Source organism: Oreochromis aureus, linkage group 17 (genome assembly GCF_013358895.1).
Source record: "Oreochromis aureus strain Israel breed Guangdong linkage group 17, ZZ_aureus, whole genome shotgun sequence".
Taxonomy (NCBI): Eukaryota; Metazoa; Chordata; class Actinopteri; order Cichliformes; family Cichlidae; genus Oreochromis; species Oreochromis aureus.
The window spans coordinates 6507022-6534736 of NC_052958.1; the positions used below are offsets into that span (position 1 = coordinate 6507022).

Genomic DNA, 27715 nt, shown 5'->3' on the forward strand with positions numbered 1-27715 from the left:
TGCCAGTGATATCACTTACTGCTGGGATGAACTGAGCATGCTTTCCTGACCATAGATGTTAAAGGCGACCTGTTGTGCTAATATTCAGATTCATATTTTTATTCTACCAGAGCAGCTTTGAATGCTGTACATTTTTAAAATGACATTTTTTATCCAACGGGTAGCAGCATTGCATTAATTATAATTTCAAAATGTATTTATAGAGAGCCCAAAGTAGGAAAAAGCGATGTGTTTAGAGGAATTGGATCGTGTTTCTGATACACATTTACATAGAGATGTAAATATCTATAAAAATGTAAATTCTAAACAGAATGTGTACCAATCATAGTATTAAATAAATAAACCTGTTATTTCATATATTTCAGCCCAGAATCTGAAGTATCTGGTAATTTGACAACTATGTTACGCAAAGGACACAAACAGATTTATATTTTATCATTTCTCTTATTTATAAAAAAATAATAATAATACAGTCAAAGATGTGGGACAGCTATGGAAGTTTGTCAAGAAAATGAACCACCAGGCAGAAGCACAGGAAGCTTTACACAACTTTATTGAAGATTGTGTATAAATACACATGCACATTTCAAATGTAAACCCAAGTGAACTCAAGTGCAGCCAAACCTGGTAACTCCCCACCCCCCACCCCATACATCATCATGCAAGGATGTCTGGATTATCTTTACAAAAAAAGTCCCAAAACAGAATCATCCTTTGTTAAAAAATATTCCCTCCCTGACGAGAGCACAGGCAAGACTCTGCAAACTAGTGTGTATGTGTGGACTCAAGCCACGTTACCCCCGACATTTCACGCCTTGCCAAGGTTTTAAATATATTGTTTATTATTAAATGCTTACATATAAATAAATAAATTTTATCAAATGTGCACTCACAGAGTGAACTCTTATGTACAGTATTGTATAAGCCTATAGTAGCAATCACATCTCACTCAGGATGGGGTGAGTTGCCCAAAAAGCAAGGCAGCACTGAGGCGGTAAAGCCACCTGAAGTCAAAGCAGAGAGATGCTCTTAAAGGCATGTTACACATCTAATATTCTGAGGCAACAACAGATCCGCTAATGCTGTTTACAATGGAAAGAGCAGGTAGAAAAGAAAACATCGCACTCCACCATGGAGAATAGAGTTTTACCGCGAGTTACGTCGATGGAGGAATATCCTGCCAACGATCTGCCACAAAATATTTTCACTGTATCATGATCCCGAGAAGCTGAAAGGCCTTTTAGGCACACTCACCCCAAAATGTTTTTTGTTTTTTGTTTTTCTAAGTTTTGTCTCCCTTCTCTCCTCCTCAAAGCTCAGGACCACAAAGAAGGGACGCATTCAGCTAATACCCATGAAATTCATACAGGTAATATAAAATGCAAAGAACACCCATTTCCATCACCTTTCAAACTCGAAAGGGCCATGGGGAGAAGTGAAAGAAAGAAAGGATGACTTAAAAGGCATCAGTCACATACATGTGGTCTGGTTCATTCAGCATACATTCTGGCCCTCTTGTGGGTTAAAAGAAACTGGTGTGACGTGGCTGGGAGATATCAAGCAAGTAACATGGACATTCATAGACGAGTGCTCGCGTAACATTGAGAGATGGTGTGACGGCCGTGTGCAAAGAAAAGGCGACTGGTCTGAGATTAAGAGTTAAGGCCGAGGCGATTCAAACAAGAGACAATGAAATCACCGATGTTCCTAATCTCAAAGTGCCTAAAATCTTAAGAACGTAGCCACAATAAAGCTTTAAATACCATCTAATGAAGTACAACTTCAGGAGCAGGTGAAGAGGAGTAAAGAATCTCTGCTAACTCCTTAAACACCACTTCACTACATATAGGTTTGACTTCCGGATATAAACTTCTAAAAGAGCATTTCCTAATAATTAAAATATGGAGAGATACAGTGTGGTTTCTTTGCAAAGTTAGCCACGCAACATCTCAGTCCTGCTTTACTGAAGACTTATAAACAGAGAGGACTATAGAGAGAGCACAAGCAGGATCTTAAGTTCGCCAAGGCTCATGCCCGTATGCTAATCATGTGTAAAAATCTAAGATCGCAGCAGCATGACAAAGCTAGCTCGGCTGCATGGCTATTTTAAAAACAAAAACAAAACAAAAAACCCCACACAGCAACGCCTGTCAGTTCTCTACATTATGTCTTAGTGTAGTGGCGTCTCAGCGCTGGCTTACTAAAGGCAGCTTCCTAAGCTCTGTATGTGAGAAAACCCTCTGAGACAAAGTTGCAGTATGTCTGGCATTGATACATTTAAAATTTAAAAAAAAGAAAAGGGGGGCGGATGGTTGGTGATTGTGCAAGTTCAAAAATGTTTCAGCGCATCATGAAAACTCGGTACAATTCAGTGTTTAAAATATTTACAAAATCTAAACGATGATGCTAAAATGATATGCCAAAAATGCATTCCTCTCAAAGATATGTACTTTAAAAAAAAAAATAAAACTGAGATTCAAAGCTGTGAAAAAAAAAAAAAAAAAAAGATCCCGGCTGTTTAGTGACTCTTCTCAGAGAGCAAGTGAGCAAATTCTAAACAAACGAACGTGGTCACACACGTAGACGCACGCACGCACGCACACACACACACAGTGATCCAACCACAGAGGAGGGCCCTGATTTCTTAGAGTTGCGTACCCCTGTAGCCCCCTGACCCAACAGCTGATGTCCCGCAGCGGTTCTTCCTGTCGAGCAGCTAAGTCCGAGCCGCTGGGTGGGACCAGTGGCGCCCGCTGTCACGCCTTGTGTCCGTATGGCTTTGGATGGAAAGATCCCATTCTCTCTCTCTCTCTATATATATATATTCATGTCCTCGTTTTCCTCAGTTGGTTTTCATGGCGACGTCTCGATTGGGCGCCTGTTCCGCCGCCTCCTCTTCCTCCTCGTCTTCCTGCTCTTCTTCCTGCTCGTCGTCGTTCTTCCTGCACCGGTTCTCATTCGGGTCCTCTTCGTCGCTTTGAACGGTGGCGGCAGCAGACAAGGCTCCCTGAGCAGACGAGGTGGTTTTTCTCTCCCTCCTCTCTACTTCGACCTCATTCTCCTCATCCTCCCCTTCCTCTTCCTCCTCTTCATCTTCCTCCTCCTCCTCCTCTCGGTCGAGAGCAAAGTAGCCGGTGCCTTTCACAGTGTCCTGGCGCTGGTAGAACAGCACATAGGCTGCTTTGGACTACAGAGAGAGATGGAAACAAAACAGGAAAGGACATCACTCAGCTACACTGACATGATGGAGTCAGGCTCACCTTAGAAAACTGACTTTTACCAACTTTTCCTTTTTGTTTTCCTTTGAGAAACAACAAGAAACGCAGTCATTAAAGATTTTTATGAAATGGAGAAGCTGGCTGTATAAATATTCACTAGACCACCAAATATCTTTTAAATGGAAGCATCCAGGTCTGAAAAATGAAGATAATGCTTAGTGCAAATAAATGCAGTTCCCTTTAATGACCACTTGAGGCTTACTTGAACAGCAGGTCACAGTCCTTACAGACAAAACTGCTTTTGTCTCTGCATTATCACAACTGTACAGGGTCTGGATTTTTTTTCCTTAAAGGAACTCACCATTTTACATTATATTAAGGGATATAGTTTGTATTATTAGGTGTGTGCTTTGAATACATTTAACCATCTGATGTGCCACATTTTTATCAGTGTGGCTGTGTTTTACGTGTTCAATATTTTTAATTTAATAATATGGCCAACAACGTGGCATGCACATGCACTTAGCAGCACTAACAGATTGCCTGAGAAGAAATTTTATTCTGTGGCTGTCGCATGTAGCTGTGTCTGTGTGAACACCCATCAGGGCTCTAGACTAACTTTTTGGCACAAAAGTTAGGCGCACTCAAATTTTTCAACCGCATCGCTTAACACCGCAGTTTTACATGTGCACTTTTTGGGGGGGGGGGAATTGCAGTCCATACAGACAATATTCATTTCTAAATTATTAACTAACAATCTTGTGCTTTAAGTGCTTTGTCAATATTGTAGAAAATGTTAAACTTAATCATCATCCCGGCCTCCTCTTACGTCCTGTTTGGTGTTGCATGCTGCTGAAAGGCAGTGGGGAGAGGGGACACTTGGGCAGTGCATTTATCGCTGCATATAATGTGTTTTCTGGATACACTGCTGTTTTTTCAGCATTCAAAGATTGATGGCACCGTGTTAGAGCTGGCTATGAATTTCAGATGGATCAGGCCTTAACATAACACAAAAGTTATCAATAGTTCTTTTCATCTTTTCTTATTACCCACAGCTACATCCACTTCTGTCGGGCCTAGGCTGCTCACTAGGGCTGGGTATCATCACTGATTTCTATAATCCATTCGATTCCAGTTCTCAAAGTCCTGATTCCAATCCAATCCAATCCAACTTTATTTATATAGCACTTTTAAAAACAACAAAGTTGACCAAAGTGCTTTCCAAAACATGAGTAAAATAAACAATAAGATATACAATAAATAAGATTAAGAAAGTAAAAGATTAAGAATGACCAACAGCTGACTAAAACTGACTACAAACTGACTCTGATAATACTCCTAAAAAGCCTTTGAAAAAAAAATGTGTTTTTAAAAATGATTTAAACCTTTCAAGTGTTGGGGCTGACCTAATATGGAGGGGCAGTTTGTTCCAAAGTTTGGGGGCCACAACAGCGAAAGCTCGGTCCCCTCGGTGTTTCAGTCTCGACATGGGGACAGCAAGGAGTGACTGGTCAGATGATCTGAGAGACCTTTGTGGAGTGTATCGGTGTAGAAGGTCTGACAGGTAAGAAGGAGCCAGGCCATTTAAGACTTTAAAAGCAAGCAGTAAAATTTTAAAATGAATTCTAAAATGGACAGGCAACCAGTGTAAGGAGGCAAGAACAGGGGTAATGTGCTCACATTTACGTGTCCCTGTCAACAGGCGAGCAGCGGCATTCTGGACCATCTGCAAGCGTGATAGTGAGGCCTGATCAATACCAATATAAAGTCCATTACAATAATCAAGTCGAGTAGTCACAAATGCGTGCAGAACTCTCTCCAAGTCACAAAAAGAAATAAAAGGTTTTACTTTAGAGAGCTGCCTCAACTGAAAAAAAGCTTTTTCTCACCACTGTATTTACCTGTTTGTCCATTTTAAGAGCTGTGTCAAATTTTACTCCGAGGTTGGTGACAATTGATTTGACACACGATGCAAGAGGACCCAAGTCAGATGGAGGGACACCAGGTCCATTCGCCCAAATATAATGACTTCAGTCTTCTTTTCATTGAAGTTTAAAAATTCAGAGCCAGCCATGCTCTGATATCCTTAAGACATTCTAAAATAGGCCTGAAGGGGTTAAGGTCATTGTGTTTCAGCGGTAGATAAATTTGACAATCATCTGCATAAAAATGAAATGAAACTTTATGTTTTTAATAATATGGCCAAGGGAAGTAAATAAATACTAAAAGAAGGGGCCCAAGGATGGATCCTTGAGGTACACCACATGGGAGAAGGGCAGAAGATGAATGAAATTCACCAAGTGAAACGGAAAAACTTCTATCAGAGAGGTATGACCTAAACCACTCCAAGGCAGTGCCTCTAATTCCAACATGATGTTCTAGACGGTAAATCAAAATATTGTGATCTACTGTGTCAAAAGCTGCTGTAAGATCCAAAAGCACAAGTAAGACAGACTTCCCAGAGTCAGCAGTTAGTAAGATATCATTAAAGACTCTCAAAAGTGCAGTCTCTGTGCTGTGAAGTGCTTTAAAACCAGATTGAAATATCTCAAAAATGTTTTGACTCTGTAAAAAGTCTGCAGCTGTGAGCACACTTCTTTTCTAAGATTTTAGAGACAAAAGGAAGCTTTGAAATAGGTCTAAAATTACTGAGCAAAGAGGCATCCAAGCCAGGGCGTTTCAGCAGAGGCTGGACCACTGCCTGCTTAAAATTGCAGGTACATGGCCTAAAGTCAGGCTGCTGTTTATAAGCCTTTGAATATAAGGTCCAATAGTGCCCCAAACTTCTTTAAAAAGCGAGGGGAAGGACATCACTGGGAGAGCCAGACTTGATTTGGGTGACAATTTTACCCAGTTTAGATAGAGACACAGGTCCAAAATGGCTAAAAATTGCTAAAGGCGTAAAAGTAACAGAAGGGTCATAAGAAGGGGGTAAAATATGTGCTCTAATAGATAAAATCTTCTCCACAAAAAATTTAAAAAAGCTTCACAAGTTTCAGCAGAAGCTTCTGTACAGTTGGATTGGGGAGGGTTAAGAACAGAGCTTAAAATACTAAATAAGACACGGGGCTTATGATTCGATTCAATTTAGCCTCAGACAGTCAGAAATATTATAATTCTGATCATTTATCAGTACTGATACATGTGAGACTTCATCAGAATTGTGAACATCACAGCAGATGCCTTTGTGTCAAAGTAACTGAGAATAAAACACAGAAAAACATGAAGGAGATTTTCCTGGTCTGGCTTTTTATAGCAGATAACCTTACAAATATTCTGCAATTTTGCATAATTTTAAAAAGTTTAAATTTCTTCAGTACTGAACAGCAGAAATTAGGCTTTCTTGTCCGAGGTCATTTAAGTGAAAAAAAAGAAAAAGAAAAGAAAAAGACAGCGGCCGACAGCGCTGTAAACAACGGTAGACTGGTGGGTAATAAGCGAATAAATAATGCCGAAAACAGAGATTTGAGACGGGAAACTGTTCTTGAAGTACAGAGAGAGAGAGAGAGAGAGAGAGGGAGCTGTGCATGAAGTGTGATTTTTATCATGGTGGAAGCAAAACAGCAAAAGTCAGAGGGAATTCATGACGACATTGATCAAATGTGAAGCGCAGTTTGCTCCTTCTTTTGCTGCTGGCTCGGTGAATTTTGGTTGGAGAGAGACAAAACCTGCAGCTCAGAATCTAGCGCAAAAAAGACGTAAACACAGCGCGGACCCGACGCATCAGAAACGGTGAGCTCCGACAGCGTGTCCGTCTACGTGCCATCGGGTGAGAAAGCCGAGAAAGAGAAAGCTGATTCTGATGCGTCGGGTCCGCTCTGTGTTTACGTCTTTTTTGCGCTAGATTCTGAGCTGCAGGTTTTGTCTCTCTCCAACCAAAATTCACCGAGCCAGCAGGTACACGGATTCTTTGTGTGGAATTCGTGTACCTGCTCTCATTTGCTGTTTGGTGGTTGTTGAAATAGTTATGTGAGCTTTAATCTGAGAATCTGGCGTTTCTGGCAAAACACAGTTATATTTAAAAGTCAATTCAGGATTTAATGAATCGATATCGCTTTATTCAAGCTACTCACCTCCCTCTTCCAACTGCACTTTCAACTGGACCACGGCCAATCAGAGAGGTCACGCCCCTGACTATCTCTGATTGGTTCAGTCCACGATAGGGGCATAATGATTGTTGACCACACGGAGAGTTGCAGAGATTTTTCTCTTCTTTTTTTTTTTTTGTTACCCGAACAGTTGGTCGCACTGGTGCGACCAAATATTTTTTTTAGTCGCACCATTGAACTAATACACTGTTAATCTGTACAAAAATCAAAACTATTTCTCATCTCTTTAAATCCCATAAACTCAGATTAGGATACATACAGTATTCATGCTTGCAACATCATCACTACTTGAGATGTTATTTCCTGGAACATAACATCTCCAACAGTTGCCCATTAAACATGAATTTAAAAGCAAAATGAGGTCCTACTATAATGAAATCCTTTGTTAAAATGTATGAAGCCATTACCCATTTTCAAAAATGGTTTACAGAAAGAGCTGGTCTCCTCTGAGGTGGCTTGCTAAATCTCTTCCAGAACATCTAAAGTTCAGTTTGCCTCCAAGGTGTGAAAGCCTTGATAAACGCTCTCAATGGAAACATCTCCGTGATGGTTTACCTGCCTGGCTTCAATCATCCTCCCCACCACAGAACAGAGAGCTCTCTGTACCACACACCCACACTTTCTTTTTGGGGAATCTCAGCACAGTTGTCATGATGCATGCTCAATCATCCAGGTAAGTAAATCCCAAAATGTTGATTCTGTTCATCTGGACGTAGCATTTTCAGTGGTTTCTCCCATGGAAAACGCTACGTCCAGATGAACAGAATCAACCTTTTGGGGTCTCGACACAGTTGGATGCCTTGGAGAACTCAGACTGTTTGGCAACTACATAACTCATCCTCATTAGTTGAATCATTACAGTGCACGTACGTGCATTACTCTGATGACATAATTCACTTTCTTTTGCCCAGCAAGTCTGCCTTTAATAAAAATGCAGTAGGACTTGCTGCCTGTGGCTTTTACAAATGAGGACACTCACCACTATTTGATCTTCGCTGGCAGGAGACACGCTGCTGTCATCAAAGTTGTACCACTTTCCATCGTCTTTGTTTTTAGCGTAACCAGTATCTGAAAAGACGAAACAAAAACAAGATCAAAAGACAGGAAAACACAGCAATTAGAGCAGAAATTACTCACTGATTAATCAACTAGTCATTCAAAAGGAAATTTGTAAGAGTTTATGCACCAAATCGAAGCTTTGATTAGAAGAGTAGAAACGTGGCAATGCCAAAAACTGTGGGAGACGTATCGATTTTAGCAAAGAGAGCCCAGATACACAAGAAGTTACCGCTCTGATTACATTTATTTTTCTGTTGGAAATCCTTTAGTCATGAAAATTTCCATTAGTTAGAGCCACGTTTCACCATTTTTCCCTTTCTGTGTGTCATTTTATATACTCCCACTGCTTGGCCCTTATGTTATAAAGCAATTTGCGACTTCTAACAGCATTAGTAGCTAATATAAGAGATTCTACAGTTTACAGATTCACAACAAGCCAGATTTAAACTGTCTGGTTACTCAGGGGGCACAAGAACGTTCCTCTTTCTACCAGTGACCTTTGATGGGGTTAAAACTAAATCAGGAACATTATAAATCCTAATTTAAAAAAAAAACAAAACAAACAACAGCTACATGGTTGCGTGAGTTTGAGTCTTACAGTGGCCTCCTCCCATCCCACCATAGTGGTTGGACACAGCAATGAGGTCATAGCGACAGGGTCCGGCATTGGGGTTGATCAGGAATTCAGACATGTCCAGATCTCTGGGAACAAACACGAAACAAGCCGTCATTGCACACGTTCAGTGAGGTGTGTTTGTGATGAAGGTAGAAACATGTAGCATGTACAGTGTAGTAAAACAGGATCAGACCCTTCATTTCTTCTTACCTTTTTTCCCCATATTTATCACACCTACATGTTTCAGACCAAACTCATGTAGGTAACCCTTACTCTGTTATCTTTGTCTAACATTAAAATCTGATTGATTTAATTATGCAAAAAAAAAAAAAAAAAAAAAAAAGCATCTAAACACAAAATAATGATAATAATTTGAAGGTTTTTCTGAAAGATTATAAAAATATGACTTGTTTATATTTTCAGATACTAATATTTCACATCTTGTGTATTATAGCAATCACAATATAATACTCACACAAATCAAAGTGTAACAATATTTATTCAGAAAAGCAACAAATTAAACATTTAAAATATGCACTTTAATATAACGTAAAGCTGAAGCGTCAAAAGACAGACTCACAATTCACCTGTTTGCCTTACAGCAGAAATACACACAGCTTGTGTCAACACTGATGTCCTTGAGCACGTGCCACGTTTGTCCTACCTTTTTGGGAAACAATCATTTGTTGTTGGGTTTTTTACTCCCTCAAAAAAGTACTTTGAGTTGACTACAAAACATTGCATTAAGAAAATAAAAAATAAAAATACAAAATTATGCAGCAACCCCAATCATCTATCACACAACAACAAAGCAGCTTGTCATTACCTCATCAGGGGTATATTTGTGAGTGTGCACATACACACACTGTGGATTTTGAAAAGAATGAGGAGGATATACAGTGGATAAACTGCTAAAAAGGCAGTGCCCTGTGAATGTGTGTACGTGTGCCTACCTGAGCGGGAAGTCAACAAGCGAGTCCAGTTTATCCCTCATGTAGCGACTGTAGGAGAAGCGTTTAAGATGGACCACCAGCACTGGTGGCAGAGACCACAGGTCCAGCTTCTTTGTGGCCTGCTGGTGCTGCTTACAGTTGGGACAGTACCTGTGAGAAGATACATACATCACCTTTTAGGTGCTGTAACCAGCCATACTTCAACAACTCGTGTTTTGAATTGTGTTTTCACTGTTTCTCACCAAGGGTCCTCTGCCCCCAGTTTTTCCTTTGTGGTGAACAGTTCGATGCAGTCCTTCAGCTTGAAGAAAGCCTTTTTTTGAGGTTTGTACTCCATGCTCTCGTGCTTGTCAAAGTCCTGCTCCCAGAAACACAAGTGTATAGTTGTTAGAGTAAAACACTTTTGAATTAGTTGTCTGAAATGACATGAATTAAAATCTGTGGCAAAAGAGAACATTTAACTTTGAAAGAAGCCATTTAAAAGTACAGTTAGAGATAAGTGTTGTCAAGACCTCAACTATTATTCTCAACAGTACTGCTTAAGGTACTTCAACTATAATATTAATTAATATTTTAATAGGTTTTTAGAGAAAAACGAAAAAGAAATAATTAATGTACATGTGGTATATATAAATTAAACAGCTATAAACACTGTTTCAGACCATTATCTAATAATCCTAATCATCATAATCCTAAAACACATTACAGTTACATAGTACAATTACAACAACATAAAAAACAACAACTTGTAAATCTGTAGACTCTTGGATGCAACACATATGTGGAACAACTAGAGATGAACTGCAAGCTAGGCAGTCAAAAGCTGTGCAAACTGTACAAATTTAAGACACATTAGTTATGTTTGAACCCTGAAAGTGCCATCACAGACTGGTGAAGTGTCCTTTCTACTATCATTACTAGTAGTATAGGCTAACTCCATATAGACAATAAGACTCTTTCTGGCAGTGAAAACAGTTTGGTTTCAGTTTGTAGTCCAAGTTCTTTAGATAGGAGAATGTACCCAAATGTAACCTGAAAAGCAAATAAAAAGTAAATAAAACCTGCATTTAAAAACATTAACTAGTGAACAGAAGAGAATGGTTTGGACCAGGTGTTCACCAGTTACACTGGGAGCCCCAAAACACTAGCCAATGGGTTTCCAGATTGATTTTGGAGTAACAAGTAAAAAAAATAGGCCATTTCAATTTCTCCAATAACAAGAGCAGAAATGATGGCACTGGAGCTTGTCCATACCATTACATAATTACTGTTAAATACATTTAGCCCTGGCACTGTTTAACACAAAGTTATCGTAGCCATCCCTACTCATCCTTTCCCTCAGATTAAAATGTGTGGAGGCAATATTTACAGATTACTTTAACACTTGGATGAGCTTATTCACTGCATCATCTAGTGAGTAGAACTAGAGTTTCAAACCTGTGGGCTCTTGATTAGAAGACATTTGGAATAGTCACCTAGGTTTCCTGCGGCTCTTCTCTGTGCAGTTATCACTACATGATTATGTTCCACACTGCTCAGCGTCCTGCTAAAAATGTGATAGAGCTGCACTACAACAGTTACACCGTGAAAACAGACAATGTCGCAGCTCCCGACATTAGTTTTACCTCAACAACAGTCTCGTCAAAATACTTCTTCTTGATTTCTGGTTCCCAGTCCAAGGAGAGATAAGAGCGGTCTGTAAAAAGATGGACAGGATGTAAATATGCTGTAATTTGTTGCCTGGCTATTTATAATATGGGTCATTATTTTGTCACACAGTTAAAATGATTTCATTTATTGATTAATGCTGTGATTACATGATCAAGGAAAAACAACAACAACAAAAAAACAAAATCACTATTCTATTTGCCTTTTCAATGATGCTAAAACAAAAACAGTAAAGTTGAGTACAAAACAGTTATAATCCTTGGATAGTGAATTCCCGTTTCAGCCCGCTTCCTACCACTAAGTCGGAGGTGTCCCTCGTCAAAGCGGATCTGCCTGGTGTCCTCCTTGATGAGTGAGAAGTCAGTTTTCCCCATGTTATTGAACTGGAATGTAAAAAGTCTCTTTCTGTTGTGCCCGGACGTTTGCTGGCCTTTGGTGGAATTCTGTGGGCCGACCACGCCGTTCTCAAGCTCATTGTCCCCGCCGACAGAGTCCTCTGACTGGCTGTTGTCGTTTTCAGAGGGCAGCTCCTGATCCTGGCTGGACTCGTCGTCCTGCTCATCGGTCTCCATCTCACCTGAAAGACGGCAGTAGAGCTTTTAACAGCAAACACTAAGCAGCACACTTTTTTTTCCTCTCTCTTTTTTTTTTTTTTAAAGGCATTTCAAAAGGTCAGAACTTTACAAGAAAACTGTGTTGGTGCACTTACTCGGTGACCCCTCCTCCAACAGTCCATTAGTGGCATTACCATTAACAGTGTGTTGTTTAGACGGCTGTGTCTCTTCACAGTCATCCTCTTCTTCCTCTACAGAAGATCGCACAAACCGACTGCAAACACAAAAACACTTTTTATTCCAAGCACAGATTTTTGTTTTTATTTTCTATTTTTAAATGACACAGCGTTGATTATCTGCAAAAAGAGCCTGTAGATTTTTGCTGACTTACCAGAGGCGCTGGAGCAGCATGTTGTAGAGCTTGTCTTCACTGAGGGTTCTGGGGACGGCGATGAGGAAGGGTTGTCCAAACAGCGGCGTGCTCGTGTGGTTATATCCTGACTGCTTGTACTTTTCTCTCAAGTGCACTGGGATCACTACGTGGTCTGTGTCCTCCACTCTGTTCACCGCCACCTCAAAGCTGCAGAGAGACATGTGGTGAATCCTTTAGAGTCACGCTGGTTAAGCAAAATGTCGACAAACCAATGAAAAGTGAAACTCAGCATCCTAGTTAAAAAAACAAAAACAAAAAAAAAACTACGTTTTTGAAAATGGCACATGCCTGCAGTTTGTTATATCTACATAATCTGCAGACGTGTTGTCTGTCAGCTGCTCATATCTGACACTCACACATAAATATCATCTCTCTCCATAATACTGCTGAGGTTTTCGTTGGTGGCGAAGATCCGGTGGAAACGGTGGTTATAGATGTCAGTTACAATCATCTGAAGGATAAGAGATGGGAGAGTCAGTGCTGAGAATCCTAATTATGGCCAGCAATTAAATTAATCTGCCAACACATCTTAAAAAGCCATTTAGTAGATTGGTAAGACGAGCTTGAGATAACGGGCAATACAACTTCAATTCATGAGAAAAAACTTTTTTGAACTTAATTAACCAGCCTGTGTTTGAAATGATCTTTTTCATAGTTTAAATTCTTTCACAGTCCTCTCAACCTCTACAAAATTAAAAAAAAAAAAAAAAAAAAAAAAAAAAAAAAAAAAAATCCACCTTCTTTCTTTTGTATCTCCACTGCAGGAACTAGGGATAGTTCCAAAGCCCCGTTTCTGGGGTTTGTTTTAGCTAGTACTTCAGGATGGCGCAGGCTTTGAGTGACAGTAGGATACACTGCTGTAAACGCAACCAGGATCTGGAAGTCCAGGCTTAATTAAGCCTATATGGAGGAAATACAATGTGATTTTTGACTCATTAAAAGGAAAACATTTCCCTTGTGTGTCATCTCACTTTGTGACCTTGACCAACCACAAACAGAGAAGTCATGTAGGGAAAAAAAGAAAAATGTAAAACAGACCTACAAGAAAATAAATGACCACACTGATCAGTGTGGCAGCTTTGCTATTCAGTCTGTGCAACATGTAGTGTAACAGCATAATAGCAGGTTCATACATATTGAATTCCAGTTCCCTTGGTCTCTAGTTATCCTTTGTGTCCCTGCTCCTCATCTCTCCCTTTATCTGAAAAATATGCAACATTTCCCCTCACTAGCTTCTGTAGCTCAGAGGACAACGGCTATTAAAAAGTAGATGTCAGCATTAAAACATGATAACAGAGGCAGGATTCCTGCACAGGCCGATGTTAAATATTCTACCTTTTCAGCAGGCACGCCTGACAGGTTGGACAGGGAGGTACACAGGTCAGAAATGTAGCCCACTTTTGGCACAGTTAGTTTGTACTGAGGGGAAAAAAACAAAAACATGATTACTGCCTGCTGTTCATACATGAAATGGCACGATACTGCTTACAGTAGTAGATGGTTTTTTTTTTTCACCTCTGTGCTCAGCTTGTTACCTGTGTGGGTTTGGCCAGAGGGTCCAGTCTGACTAAATAAACTTCTAGTGTCCGTTCCTTCTTCATGGGCAGTGGCAGGGTCAAGTAGCAGAAAGGATCAAAGGTCACAGAGACCTTCGAGCACACAGGACACACCAGAGTCGACTTGAAAAGACCGTGGAAGATGTCCACAATAATGGAGTCATTTCTCTTAATGTGGTTCTCCCACGCCTCCTCTGCCACAACCTGGTAAAATAAATAAATAAAAACACATATATACAAAATTTAATAAAATGTAGCTAAATAAATCTTGCTTCTCTTGCTCTCTCTGGTTTTTTTTTTTGTTTTGTTTTTTTAACTTTTATCAATCGATTCATCAGCCGCTGGTCTCACCTTATCAGGCCGACCATTAGCATCCTTGAGCTGAATGTAGGGCTTCTTTCTGATCCGGTTCAAGTCCTCGTGTAGGCCATCCAAAAGGAAAGCCAGAAGCTCATGAGAGTCCTGCTGCTGGTAGCCCGAGAACTGGGGAGCAAAGCGGCCCACCTGGGTCTGGATGATTTGGGGGGGGGGAATAAATAATTAATTTTTTTTTTTAAAAAGCATACTTTTTGGGGGGGGGGGGGGGGGGAGACAGATAAAATGACATGGGTACAGGAGCAAAATCAAGTCGGTCTCATCATAATACATCACACTGGATAACCGGTTTCTTACAAAATAATTTAAGATGTCCATGTTCTCTATTCTGTAGCCCATAGGTCTTAAACTGAAATGGTTTCAACCTTTATATGCTCAGCAGTAAGATTAAGACTAACTGTTGCAATTAGCTAATGAAAATATGAAAAAGGCATAGTTAAAAACATTTTATCACTATTAAATCAACATTCCCAGAAACAATTTCAAAAATCTTTAACTTCATACAAAGTGCTGTTCCTATTTTGCTTGTAGATTAAGGACTTCATCTGAGTGAGAAAAATCTAGTCTGTTTTGGGCCTGAACAACAGCATTAAAGTCAGAGTTAGGGTATATGAGGTCTTAATGTGACAGTCATTAACTGAGGATCTGTACCTGGATTCGTTAAACTTCGTCAAACTTCGATTCACAAACACAATAACTCGGTTGTGTCACAGACAGCTCTTATCTAGTTCACAGTTCACCTGGAGACGGGCACATTCTCAAATACTTCTTTTTCTCAGAGGGTACATCAACTCAGTCCTTCAAATGTTTGTTCCCACTCTGCATTACTCAAATTCTTGAATTTCTCAATCCAAATTGCAGTAAATAAATGAACGTGTTGTTTAAAATTCTTCACTCTGGATCAATTCTTTTAATTGTTAGTTGACAGCTTCCAGGCTAGCAAACTCAAATCTCTCATAGACATTGATGGACATTCACATTTGCTTACTTGCACTATCAAAATATCAGGATAAACACACTCACCTTAATAAAACACTCAAATTAAAGTGTAAGTGACAAGTTTTCATTTCCTACAAACTACAAAAACAAAAAACAACAACAAACACACAAAATAAGCTATTCTCTTATGGGGAATATTTGATGGCTAAAAGAGAGAAAGTGCATGGTTTATAACTATGTTTTAATGTCCCATCGACCTCACAGGGCCTACCAATGGACTGGATGTGGCCGGCGGCCATACAATGTCCATGTCTGTTTATGTATTTCATTGAAGAGTGCCATCATGAGATTATTAGCTCCCACAGATTGATGCAAGCCTTCATCTGTCCAACATCGATCAAAAATCGTTTTTTAACATATGTGAAGATTCAAACATGAAGGTTCGTTCTCACATTTAATATATTTTTTTCCAAGGAATTACCTTGAAAGGCCTCGGGGTGACGTAGCTGTATTTGCCTGACCACAGCTGTTTAATAAGCTCTGCGTAGGCTCTGGCAATCTCCCCCTTCATGCCCAGTGGATTGTCCTCATTCAGCTCATCTGTGTACTTGTCTTTGAGGAAGTACTCTGTCAGCGGAGGGGTATTGCTTAAACACTAAAACGTAAAAACAGGAGAGAAAAATATCTTTCAAATCAACAGTTTTCTCTGTAGAATTTTGAGTAAACACTGGCGTGCTATTAGCATAGTTCCAGACTCTAAAGAGCTCCGTGAAAAGATTACCTGCACAGCAGAGTTCATGAAACAGGTGTTGCCCAGGTTTGAGAGTCCACACAAGCCTGAGCGCTCGCTCTGCCTGCTCTGGTCCGAGTAGTCATAACTGTTACTGTAAGGGTGGTAGGATGGTAGACTATAGCTCGAATTCTTCACACTATACAATCAACATACAGACATTGAGAGATTAAACAGGGTCGTTTGGGGAAAGTCATGAACACTGATGAACACAGAAATCTAATACTAACAGACAACATCTATACTAAATCAAATTAAAGTTTTTAACAAACAACAAAACTTTACAAAGAAGGCATACAGCTTCACTATTTTCCCCCCTCTCTTTACAGCTTCCTAGAAAATCATTAAGAGCCTTAAGATAGGCCTGCCCAGCTGCAGCAATCAGCAGACCTCTGGGAGCTCGATAAAGCAGCGTTGGCCGTTTCTGGCTCCCACTGGTCAAGGGAAACTGCTGCGATGGCGGTGGAGGCAGTTGCCTCACAGTTCAACACTCGGTGGTCCACCCTCCTGCCATCCAGCTCCACCGCCTCAGGCCTCAGGCACCACCAGCAACACAGGAGCATGACATCTCAGCCCCACCCCAGCCCTTGATGGCCTGCATGTCCGCACAAAACTAGACAGCCAGCAGCTTCGATGGGGTTTTCTTGGGTCCCTTGTATGAAAAGTCTGGGTATCTGAGATCAGAAAGGACGGTCTGGCTCCAGTGTTGACTGTTGAGTCTTAGTCTTAACTCAGGTCAAGCCAATCCAGCTCCAGAAGCAGTTTGAATAGAGTCCAGGTGAAGTTTAGGCCTGAATCTGATTCCAAGTCCAGCACAGGCCAACCTTTAAAACTGTACAATTCAATGCACACGAAAGCACACATTCTGGTCTGTCTTAGAGTTAACTGGGCAGCTCCCCTCTCCTCATTTCTCCCAGTCTTCTTGTTCGGGCTCGATCGCCTGTCATCTTGTTATCCTCTCTGCTTCAATTCGTTTCCCCCCCGTCCTATGCCGTCCTGTCCTCTGCTCCTCCCTCTGGCCTGCCTGCTGCTCTCTGCTGCTCTACGGCTACCAGCAGATATTTATAGCAGCAGCAACAGCAGCAAGGATGCTCAAGACTGCTGCTGCTGGAGGTAGAGGTGCACAGAGAGAGAAAGAGGGAGGGCGGGAGAAGCAAAGAGAATGGGGGGGAGGGGCGGACAGTACAAGGGGGGAGAGGATGACAGAAGAGAAATGAGATGGGGATGGAGGGAGCAGCTGATCCACTGCATCCAGCTGAGGCTGCAGTATTCACAGGACCAACTCACTTTTACATAGAGGAGTCGAGACATACATACAAAGACACATTAACACAATCAACCAGCACGTAATTTATCCCATTTTCTCATACTAGCATGCATATATCACTGTTCTCTCTTTACTCAGCACACTAGCACACAAATTCCTGCTCTTTTTTCCTTCTTTTGCTGGTAAAACAACCTCTGACACTCTGGACTAAGTAAATCACACTTTGACACACCCTTCTTTCATCCTCTTTAATATGTCATGGCTGTCTCCATGAGACGTTTGAAAGGGGATGATCTAAATAAATAAACTCCAACCCAGAGAAAGGAGTGGTTTTTTTTTAATCATCAGGGGCAGTATGTGTGTATAGGCAGGCGATGAGAAGATGAGAAGTGGGAACAGATGAAATGTATTCTGAAGGTCACTCAGACGGCAGAACATGTGCATCGCAATGAGCTCGGAGGAAAGGAGAGGTAAAGGGATCAAAAGACACAGAGGGAGAGAGTGAGTGTGTGAGAGGAGCAGAGACTGGCTGCCAGAATCAGGGGACACTACCTCGCAGGACGGTGACACTTAATGCAGTTGTAGAGCATCACTTGCTGAGGCTAAACCGACCAGGCCAAAACCACAGAATCAAAAAGACAAGGGTTATGTAATATGGGAACACTTCATATGAAAGGGGAAAAATTAATTAAAATACATATATACATATATATGTGTGTGTGTGTGTGTGTGTGTGTGTGTGTGTGTGTGTGTGTGTGTGTGTGTGTGTGTGTGTGTGTGTGTGTGTGTGTGTGTGTGTGTGTGTGTGTATGTATATATATATATATATATATATATATATATATATATATATATATATATATATATATATATACATATACACACATATATATATATATATATATATATATATATAAAACAAAAATGACAGTGCTGCTACCAGAGTGAATCAGGGACAGGAGAGCTACTGAGAGTAAAGATCCAATTTCCCCAAGTCACCCACCCTGTGCATTCAACAATCCATCGACTGTGCAGAAAAAGATGCATCGGCTGTGGCAAAAATATGCAACTATGCTTCAAGTACAAGTCAGACGTATGAGCTGAAAAAATGTCTGAGAAAGTATTTTATTGTGCAACTTTTACGAGTTCAAAGAAAGGCTCCGTTGATTTTAACACCTTCACTCTTTGTCAATATTGATTTTTAAGGTGGCCAAGCCTGTGACTATCATTTCTGCATTTCAACAGTACTGAGAAATGTGATGCACAATGTCTATTATCTACCACGCGCAGGCACGCACACACACGCACGCACGCACACACACACCTCCAGCATGCAGTAAATCACATGCATTACATGAAGGGAGGGAACAGTGAACAGTGTCCACTGGACAGCAAAGGCAGAAAGCTCCACCCACAGAGTGTACGTGCATCTTTTGGACATGGCTGAGAGAGCCTCTGGGTCAAACAATACACAACAAACAATATATTTAGGCAAGAGTTCAATATTCTCAACACGTAGGCTAGCAGTAGAGCTGCATGACTGGGCACTAACTGAATTTCTTTTTGCAGAGTAATTAACCAGTTGCATTTTACACCGGGACACAAAGACACTAAGAAAACGAGACTATAATTTTCCATAGTGTCAAAAGCACAGAAACTGCTTTCGGTTAAACTGGCATCACAGATGGCAGAGCATTACACAAAAAAAGCCTTAAGAGGGCAGTATATACTGGAATTTAAATTTAGGGTACAAGGCTAGTCTAAATGTAAGATACTGCTCAGACTTTGGCTGACATTAGCACTGCTAATCATTCAGTTACAGGTTGGCTTGAATGAGCATGACAAGACAATGCTTCTGGTATATGGAGGGTGGAGTGCGGGTCCAGGGATTTGGGAGGTGTTGTGACTGCAATGTAACACTGATTGAAGGCTTAAGGTAATTATTCTACAGCCACCAGGCAGTAGTATCCTGTAGCTGTAGCATAATCAGCTTAACATAGTAGTGTTTCTGGCACCATTTCCCAGGTTAGCGACAATGGCATTGCAAGCTGACTTATTTTATTTATTTTATTTTTTTTTAACTAAATGCAAAAAGGAAAATCCAAAGTTATGAAAAAGCAGATTCCACCCAAATTCAATTGCCTGATGAGTCAGACAGTCTTTGGCAACTGCGGTCTATGCTTCAGGAAATGAAGAATGATGATATGAGCAGTCATGTCAGTTTTAGCAAACAAATGCAAAGATTCTGTCCCAGTCTCTCTGAAGTTTGTGGATATGGGCATAGTTTTAATAAGAGGCCACATGCAGACTCCCCTCTGGACTATCAGCCACAAAGAGGCTGCAGGTATTAGAAAGACATTTAAAATAGGAAGTCTAGTCTGCATTACAGATTTATGACTCTTATCAATCACTGAACCCTAGAGTCAGTTATTCCTACTGGAAAGTTTATGGTCTTTTACCTTATGTGCGAACAGGAGAAATATCCTCTGACATTACCAGCTAATCTACTAGGAACATGAACTTGAAAGTAACTGACTGACAGCATGCTATATTGTTGTATTTAAACAAATGTTCAAGGTTCAAGTTTTTAAATCTCCTGAAAAACATATTTAAATGTAGTCTAGAGTTAAATCAAATATCATACAGAAATAAAACCTTGTGTAATGTTGTTAGATGAAATATCCACCACATTAGCCCAAATCATGCAACCACAGCTAGCCAGTGCTATCATCAATTGGAAACTAGATTTGCAAATTTGAGTAATATAATCAAAAGCTGAGTAAGGCACCCAGAGGCTTTTTTTTTGTTTTTAGAAAGAGAGTCTACTGTCACTGAAGAAATTCTAAGAGATCAATCCAACGCAAGCGCCCTTCCCCCCTCCCTTCTATCAGCTCTTACAGCTGAAAATGCATCATCAGGAGATTTAGAACACCCAAATCACAACCAGAGATAGACCTGTACAAAACAGAGTTAGATGAATTTCATAGTGAGAAGCTACAAACAGCTTCAGTAATGGAATTATAGAACGAGTCTAAACAAAACTGATAAAAGAGTCAAGAAAAAGTTTACATACTTAAGTTAAAAGCAACAAATTTTTAAGCCAATTCATTCCAGCATTCTGGCGACTTCAGCGTGAAGTTCTGTCCTGAACTCCAGGCTGCACATCAGGCTCCATCTCTGGCTGTTCCCATCCAAACCCACCCCTCTGCTATTCAACCCACAACTATGCCTTACTTCCTGCTGTTGAAGCTGCTGTTATGATTGTTTGTGAGAGATGAAGGCGAGATCTTTGGCAAAGCAGAGAGATTGGAAGCACCAGATGACCTTCAAAAGATAAAGAATAGATCATGAATTAGAGTGGAAAATAAGGAGCCGTTTCAGAAAGCTGAGTGCCGATCAAATTAAAATTAAACAGCGATGAAACAAAATAAACGGAGTGATATGTCAGCAACAAAAGGTCGAGCAAAAAAAGAAGGAAACTCAGGCAAAGTCACAAGGGGAGGAAATCTCTGACGATGATGCAGCGCTGCAGTGATGTAGCAGGGAAACTTTAAAACCAATACACTTTTAATTCTGCAGGTTTTCCAGAGTGGAAGATAATGGCAAAATCGATGGGGGAGATCCCCACAGCAGGAAATCTGACGCGGTGTCTCATCACATTACTGTTTTTCTTCAAACTGACTACATACAAGTCATCTGCCATTCAATAATACTTTGCTTACGTGTATCTTTTAGTAAAGTGACAGTAGTGTTTGAGTACAAAGTAGGAATCTGATTCCATTACTGTGGTACAACTCATTAAAGCCAAAGAAATGTAAGCCAGGCAGTGTGTCATTCACTCACTTGGGTGCCGTGGAGCCTCGGGGCCATGTGCCATCCTCGTTCTTCTGCTCTATTACCAGAACCTGCGGGAGAAGGCAAGAAAAAAAAGAGGGATCCATCTGCTTCCACTACTTTAGACACACCAAACGTTTGAAATTCTACTCTGTGTCCAAGTGTTATTGGCTTGCTTTATCCAAATTTATCTTCCCAACAAGTCAAAGATCCCCGATTTGATCTCACACAAATCCCTTTAGCGTCATTCGGAGTAAAATTCTTCCTAATGGAATACGTGGAGCTACCCCTGTGGTGAATCCTTGTGACAAAGCATCTGCTGAACGTAGCTATTATATTTTATATGTGCCAGCTTTAGAATCCATTTGTGGCAGCAGGGTGGAGTACTGGTGTGTATGCTCATGACTATGCAGAAGAAGGCACACCCGCACTTTAGAAAAAGTAAAAGATATTGTAGACAAGGTGTCTCTAAATATGTAGAGAAATGTCACCAGGTTCGTCCCACAGACGGACTCCAACTCTGGCGTCATGGACCCAAGTTGTCAACGGAGGTCCTTGTTTTGTTCTGCAGCGTTGATGAGTTTACTGTAGCAACAAATAAAGCAGTTCTCCACTTGCTGCAGGTTTTAATTCCAAAACAGCAGAACAGTGACTGCTGTTGCCAGATTCAATCCAGTACAAGGGGACTGGAGGGCATCTGGCCACCCAGCACACTAGATTCTTCAGAGTGGGCAGAATGGTCCACCACACCGAAGGGACATGGTAGAAAAGACTTGAAGGAATGGACTTGGTAGACCGAGTTTTCAAAATAACTGGTGACATGATTGCAGATAACATCATTCTTATATAAAAACTGAAATACTTAAGTCTTCAAACATACTCTTATTATACCCGTCCAGCCTCTCCAAGTCATGCCTATCAGTGGGAAACATTGAATACCGTTACTAGGTTAATGTGATTGAAGCAGCAGCAGGTAAGTGGGACAACCCTGTGATGTGCAGCCTGCTGAGTCACTGCAGCCACATGTTTAAATTAATGAATATGTAAAGTCCGCAGTCAGTTTGATGTCAGGTTCTATGCGCAAAAATTCTGAGTGGCTCATGAGCCGGCCTTAAAGTAGCTTTACTATAAAGTCTTTAAAGTCAAATCTTAATTTCAGCAGTTCAAGTGATCTGACTTACAGGCCTTTTTCTTGCAACAGCTAGAAAAAGGCTAAACAACACAATCTTGGGGTTTTCCAGTATCTGCAATAGCTGTTTATTTTAATTTTAGATAGGAGGAGCAGAGACAAAAAGAAAAAGAACCACCGCCTACAGAGATTTTGATTGATCAACAAAAATAACCTCTTGGATACAGATTCCAAGTAGATCAAGAAAAGACAAGTTTTCTGATATGACCTGAAAAAGTACATCTGCCAAACAATACGAGGGAAACCCATTTCTAACTGAAACTAGAACATCTTTTACTGAGCTCAGGAATGACGGTCTATAGAGCAAGCCATATTCTTACACATCTGACAATTTTCTGAAATATCTTGCCTCTCTTGAGAAAATGAACCCTCCAGAGTTTAAAATTCTTCTCACATAGTGAGAATTTGAGAGAAGAGTGGAAAAGTTCAAACCTGTCCTTGGTAGAGGCCGGCATCTTGGATGGTGCTGTCGGGTTTGTTGAGAGGCTCAAAGGTGTTGCTCATGTACCTGTTCCATAGCCTGGTCTCCTTCTCATCAGGGATGCTGAACAGCTTCCTCATTTCCTTCTCAATCATATCTACAAACATATTAGCAAAAAGATGCAGTTAACACTGTGCTGTTTAAAAAAAAAAAAAAGAAAAAAAAAAAGAAGGCATTACACTCACAGAATAAAGTAAATATTTACTTAAACACAATTACTCAAAAACAACATGAGCAGAGTGTAAAGTTCATGTGTTTGAATGCACGCAGGAGGTGATTCTAATATCTGAAATCCCAATGGTATATTTAGACCCATGTTGTATATCATTTGTACTTCCAAGAATGTTTTCCTGGCTCAGAATGAGAATTTGTGGGGTGACCATGCACATAAACACAAGTCTGTATTTTTAATCTTCGCACTTTACTGTTATCTAACTCGATAAACAAAAATGTCAATCACGCTTGAGTAAATCATTTTGAAAACACGTAAAATTTATTTTATTTCCAATTTATTTTCTTTAGCTCTGGCTGGGGGGCACAGCCTGCTGAATTATAAACAACAACAGAAACAAAACAACAGTTTTTACTTCATGTTTCAATGCAAGGATACAATAGCTAGTATCCATACACTGGCAAACAATATGGCATTTACTAGTGTGTATCTGTTGTGTCACAACTGCATAATACTTACAAAAAACAAACAACAACAAAACAAAAAAAACACTTAGTTTTATGTACAAGATTTCTTTGTTTTCCCTGCAGCAAAAAGGGGAAATAAATCATCATGTGGCAACAGTAGTTGGAAAAACTATTAATTTAAACACAAATACCACAAACAGTAAATGTATTTATATATAATTAGTGTGAAATGTGAACTGAGATCCTATAACCTTGGAATTCTGCTGAAACCAGTGCTTACTACTGCTTAGGCAGTGCCTACCTATTGTGTCAGCTTTACTGAAGCGTTTGGTGATCACATTGTCCATATTGCTGTCTTCACAGAGCTTCAGCTCGGTCAGGTACACCTCTACCTTGCAGTGCTTCACAAACATACCCTGTTCAACCACCTGCAAAAAGAGGGTGATAATCGATTTACTGCTTTAAACCATGATTATCTAATGTTAAATTATTACGCAATGAATGAGGGACACGGGCCTAACTCATGAGTAACCCTTAAGATGGGTGCATACTGTATGATTTTCGGCTGTCCCACACAAAAAGATCAATCAATGTAAAAGAACTGTGTAGATAACTCAGAAATGATTGCCTTAGAGAAGTCTAACATTTGCACTTACAACGGCCTTGCAAGGAAAAATACCCTGGAACATCAATTTAACTGTGTAAAAATCTCACAATCTGACCGTCCACTAATCAGCAAACAGGAATGTAGCACTACATTACACGACAGACAACAGTAACAAGTCAGGCTGAACAGACAGAAGTAAAACATGAAAAACTAAATGTTTAAGATTCCAACATAGACGCAAGTTTGGCTGAGTTGTTCCAGCAGAAGCCTTTGACTGTAAGATGTTTGTCCAATTGTTATCATGGCTGAGCTTAGCTTTGACAGAAGTTTAGGCACCCAAAAAGAAACTGTGACACCAACCTGGCAAAAATAATCATGATGCAACTCTTATCTCCTTTTCATCAAATTCCTGCAAGACTGAAAGCAAACTCCTAAGTTTAACGTGCTAGAAAAAGTTTAACAAAATGGATAACAAAGCACACTAAGCTCTGCTGCGCTGGTCTCTAGTCATCTGGAGTCCTGATACTTCACAGTCAGAGTGAAGTGCCTAAATTAGCAGCACCTCGTGGAAACAGCTGAGGGGTCCCAGCCTATTTATTTCACCCCTGAGCCCCTCCAACACACAGACACTGACGCTACTAAACGGCAAAAGTCCTTCACACACAGCTTAGATTCTCTCAGCACCACAACCCTCCCCTACTCAAGGCTCTTGGTGGGCTAGTACACCTCAGCGCACCACCCATCTGTCTGTGAGCTCAGTCAACGTCCAACTCACCACCAAGCTCTGACACAGTTTCTCAAATCAAAGCCGAGCCAAAACCATTTAGGCCACCCACGCCGCTTCTCCTATACTGGTTTGCCTCTCCTCACACTCCTTTGAAAAGCTTTCGCGCTGCTTCTCTCAGTGTGACCTCAGCTGGCATTCCTCCGCTTGGAAAACAAGGACGCAGGAGCTCTCCACCATTGTTGGCAATCAAACCACAAGTGGAAAGCGGAAGGAGCCACAGTGTCACACCAATGACTACAATCCTACAGTTCCCCCCAGCATACCCCCCACCCTCAAGTTGACAATATAGAAACAATAGGGTAAAAAGAAGAAGAAAACCTCCTTCATGTTGTGTCTCGCAGATCGCTCCATGTAGCTTTTCAGTCATCCAGAACGTTGCCTGAAAATAGAAACCTTGCAGCTACCCGATACGCCGCATGACATACATGGCAAAAGAGGAGGGTCAATGTAGGGGGGGAGACGAGAGACAGACTGATAGATATGGAGAGGGAAGAGGAAGTGCTTCCAGCAGCCATGATGCCATGACTAGCGAGATTTGAAGAGTTGCTTTGATAGCAAAAGTGCCATCACACAGTATTCAACTGTAATCACAAACATATAGGCATTCTTCATTTTTTTTACTCCAGCAAACCTCACATACTCTTATGCTAATATGGAAATAGATAAGCACACATACTGCCTTTCATTCATAAAAGAAATGAATGAAAGGCAGCTTTTTTTTTTTTTTTAATTTCTTTGTGATAAGTAAACACCCAGTCTTTCACTATTATTTCTGAGATTCTGTGTAGTGTACACAGAGTAAATCTGTGTAAATCTACCTGACCAACCAAATTATATCAAAAATGAATGTAATGGTTAACTATTCTTTGCAGTTCTTTTTGTTAAATATCTGTCATCATAGAGCCTTTCACTATCACTGTTCAGCAACAGTGACCCAAGTTCAAGTTTCCTTTTCCAAAAGTGCTGCGTGTCTCATTTTCTCAAACAGCCTTATTAGCACAATGTTCTCCCTTTTACCCCAACACAAGTCACACTGCACATTAAATCTACTGATTCTGTATCTGAGAAAACCATCTGAACTGGCAGCAGAACAACATGTAAAAAAATCCATTCATAATCTTATGCTAATAACTGAACCCTTACCTTGCGAGCGATTGGCTCCTGACCCTCTGTGAGTCCATACCAGCTGACGAGCTTATTCCAGCCTTCTGTTGGGACCAGAATGTAGTCCAGCTCATCAATGAGGTGTTCCTTGATGGCGAGCACATCCCCATCTAGAGGGAGGGATGGTCATTCACATGCAGTTAAACAAGAGAAAGCACATTCTCTTGTGCACATTCTGTGGGTCAACACTTACACTATCGATAACACACAAAGAACAAGGTGAGCTGGAGAGCTTTCTATGACCCCACTCTAAAGAAAGGCTACTCTCTGGTTAGTAGACAATGTTTTTTGTGTGCGTGTATGTCACTTGTCCATGAAGCTAACCTACCAAAAACTGCTTTCCCATACATTTATCATATACTTTTAGAAGGGATAAAATAGAGATCTAAAGAGATGGACTATTACTGGACTTACCTTTGAGAAGACCAGAGTTATCAACCGGTCCTGGGTAGACATTCTGGTCTCCCATCTGGTATTTGTCCCAGCTGTCAAATCCCACATATTTCTTCCACTGTTTGAACCAGTGACTGTCCACTAGGTACCTGCAGAGAAAGCAATCAAGATTACAACATCTCTACTAAAAGCAAGATGTGAAAGTCAAGAGTTAAATAAAAGGGGTGGTGGGTTGCATTAAAGTATTGGGCTATAAACCAGGTTACCTTGGGGCTACCTTGCAGTGAGTACCCGAAACAAATCTGGTTTTGGGAGGCATACATTACACAGACTGACAGTTGTAACAGTAGCTTTTAGCCGCCGTGTTGAGTTCAAATTGCTACAAGCCTAGCCAGCTGGCTCTGTGATTTTGACAGGTGTTTTTTTCCGACTCCGCCCTGCTGAAGTCGGCGGATGAACCCACTGACAGGCAAACCGCTTGGATCATCGGCAAGCTAGCCAATTAGCTGATAGCCTGATAACTATCTGTATCACTCAAACGGCATGTAGCCTTACACATCCACAGAAAATATGTGACACCGTTTTATGGAAGTGAAGGATATAAACACCAAAATACAACATTTAAATTTAGTTTAACTGTTTTGAGTCTTAGCGTGAGCTCAACCAGCGCTAGCCTGCCAAGCTGACACATGAAGCTGACAGGCAGCCGTTAGCTAGCTCGGAGCTCACTGTCAACACGGCCCGGCCGTCTGGATTTCACATCCTCCGTGGGGTTGACAGCCTCAGCAGACCCAGCCCAGAGCCACGCAGTGCCCTTGAAAAGATCACAGTCAATTCTTACCAAGTGTCTCCCTTTCTTAGTTGTGTTTTCAACAGTGTCGCGACCTCTCCTCTTTGGGTATCCAGATCAGCCGCTCCTCCTTCCGCCATCTTTCCTTAGACATTCCCCGGTGCATGGTGGGAAAAAAAGCGGCGCGTCATAGAGGCACGTAGAGAGCGACGCCGCTGCTGCAGCCAATCATCACAGGGGAAGCGTGACACCCAGTGGCAAAATTATTCTAGAAAATGTTTCAAAAGTGCTCCA

The 27715-nt window shown here is 40.8% G+C and overlaps 1 protein-coding gene across 7 annotated transcripts; it reads right to left on the bottom strand.

Moving 5' to 3' along the window:
- Positions 1–578: 578 nt before the first annotated feature.
- LOC116328710 (ubiquitin carboxyl-terminal hydrolase 15) lies at positions 579–27582 on the bottom strand. Of its 7 annotated transcripts, XM_031750561.2 has the most exons (22): positions 27473–27582; positions 26653–26780; positions 26218–26348; positions 23982–24108; positions 22993–23138; positions 21381–21442; positions 20772–20861; positions 16262–16409; positions 15962–16135; positions 14518–14676; positions 14146–14370; positions 13946–14029; positions 12967–13061; positions 12569–12757; positions 12333–12451; positions 11919–12200; positions 11581–11651; positions 10198–10313; positions 9956–10105; positions 8985–9088; positions 8307–8395; positions 579–3187 (listed from the first exon to the last, which is right to left on the bottom strand). In XM_031750561.2, the coding sequence occupies exons 1-22, from the start codon at positions 27559–27561 to the stop codon at positions 2843–2845; spliced, it is 3123 nt and encodes a 1040-aa protein (XP_031606421.1). In that variant the 5' UTR covers positions 27562–27582; the 3' UTR covers positions 579–2842. The 7 variants fall into 7 exon arrangements, 5 of the variants coding, with proteins under 5 accessions (XP_031606421.1, XP_031606422.1, XP_039457004.1 ...); XM_031750562.2 differs by lacking the exon at positions 20772–20861; XR_005608853.1 differs by lacking the exons at positions 579–3187; positions 8307–8395 and adding an exon at positions 9590–9666 and having other exon boundaries at positions 9024–9088.
- Between the last annotated feature and the right edge of the window lie 133 nt (positions 27583–27715).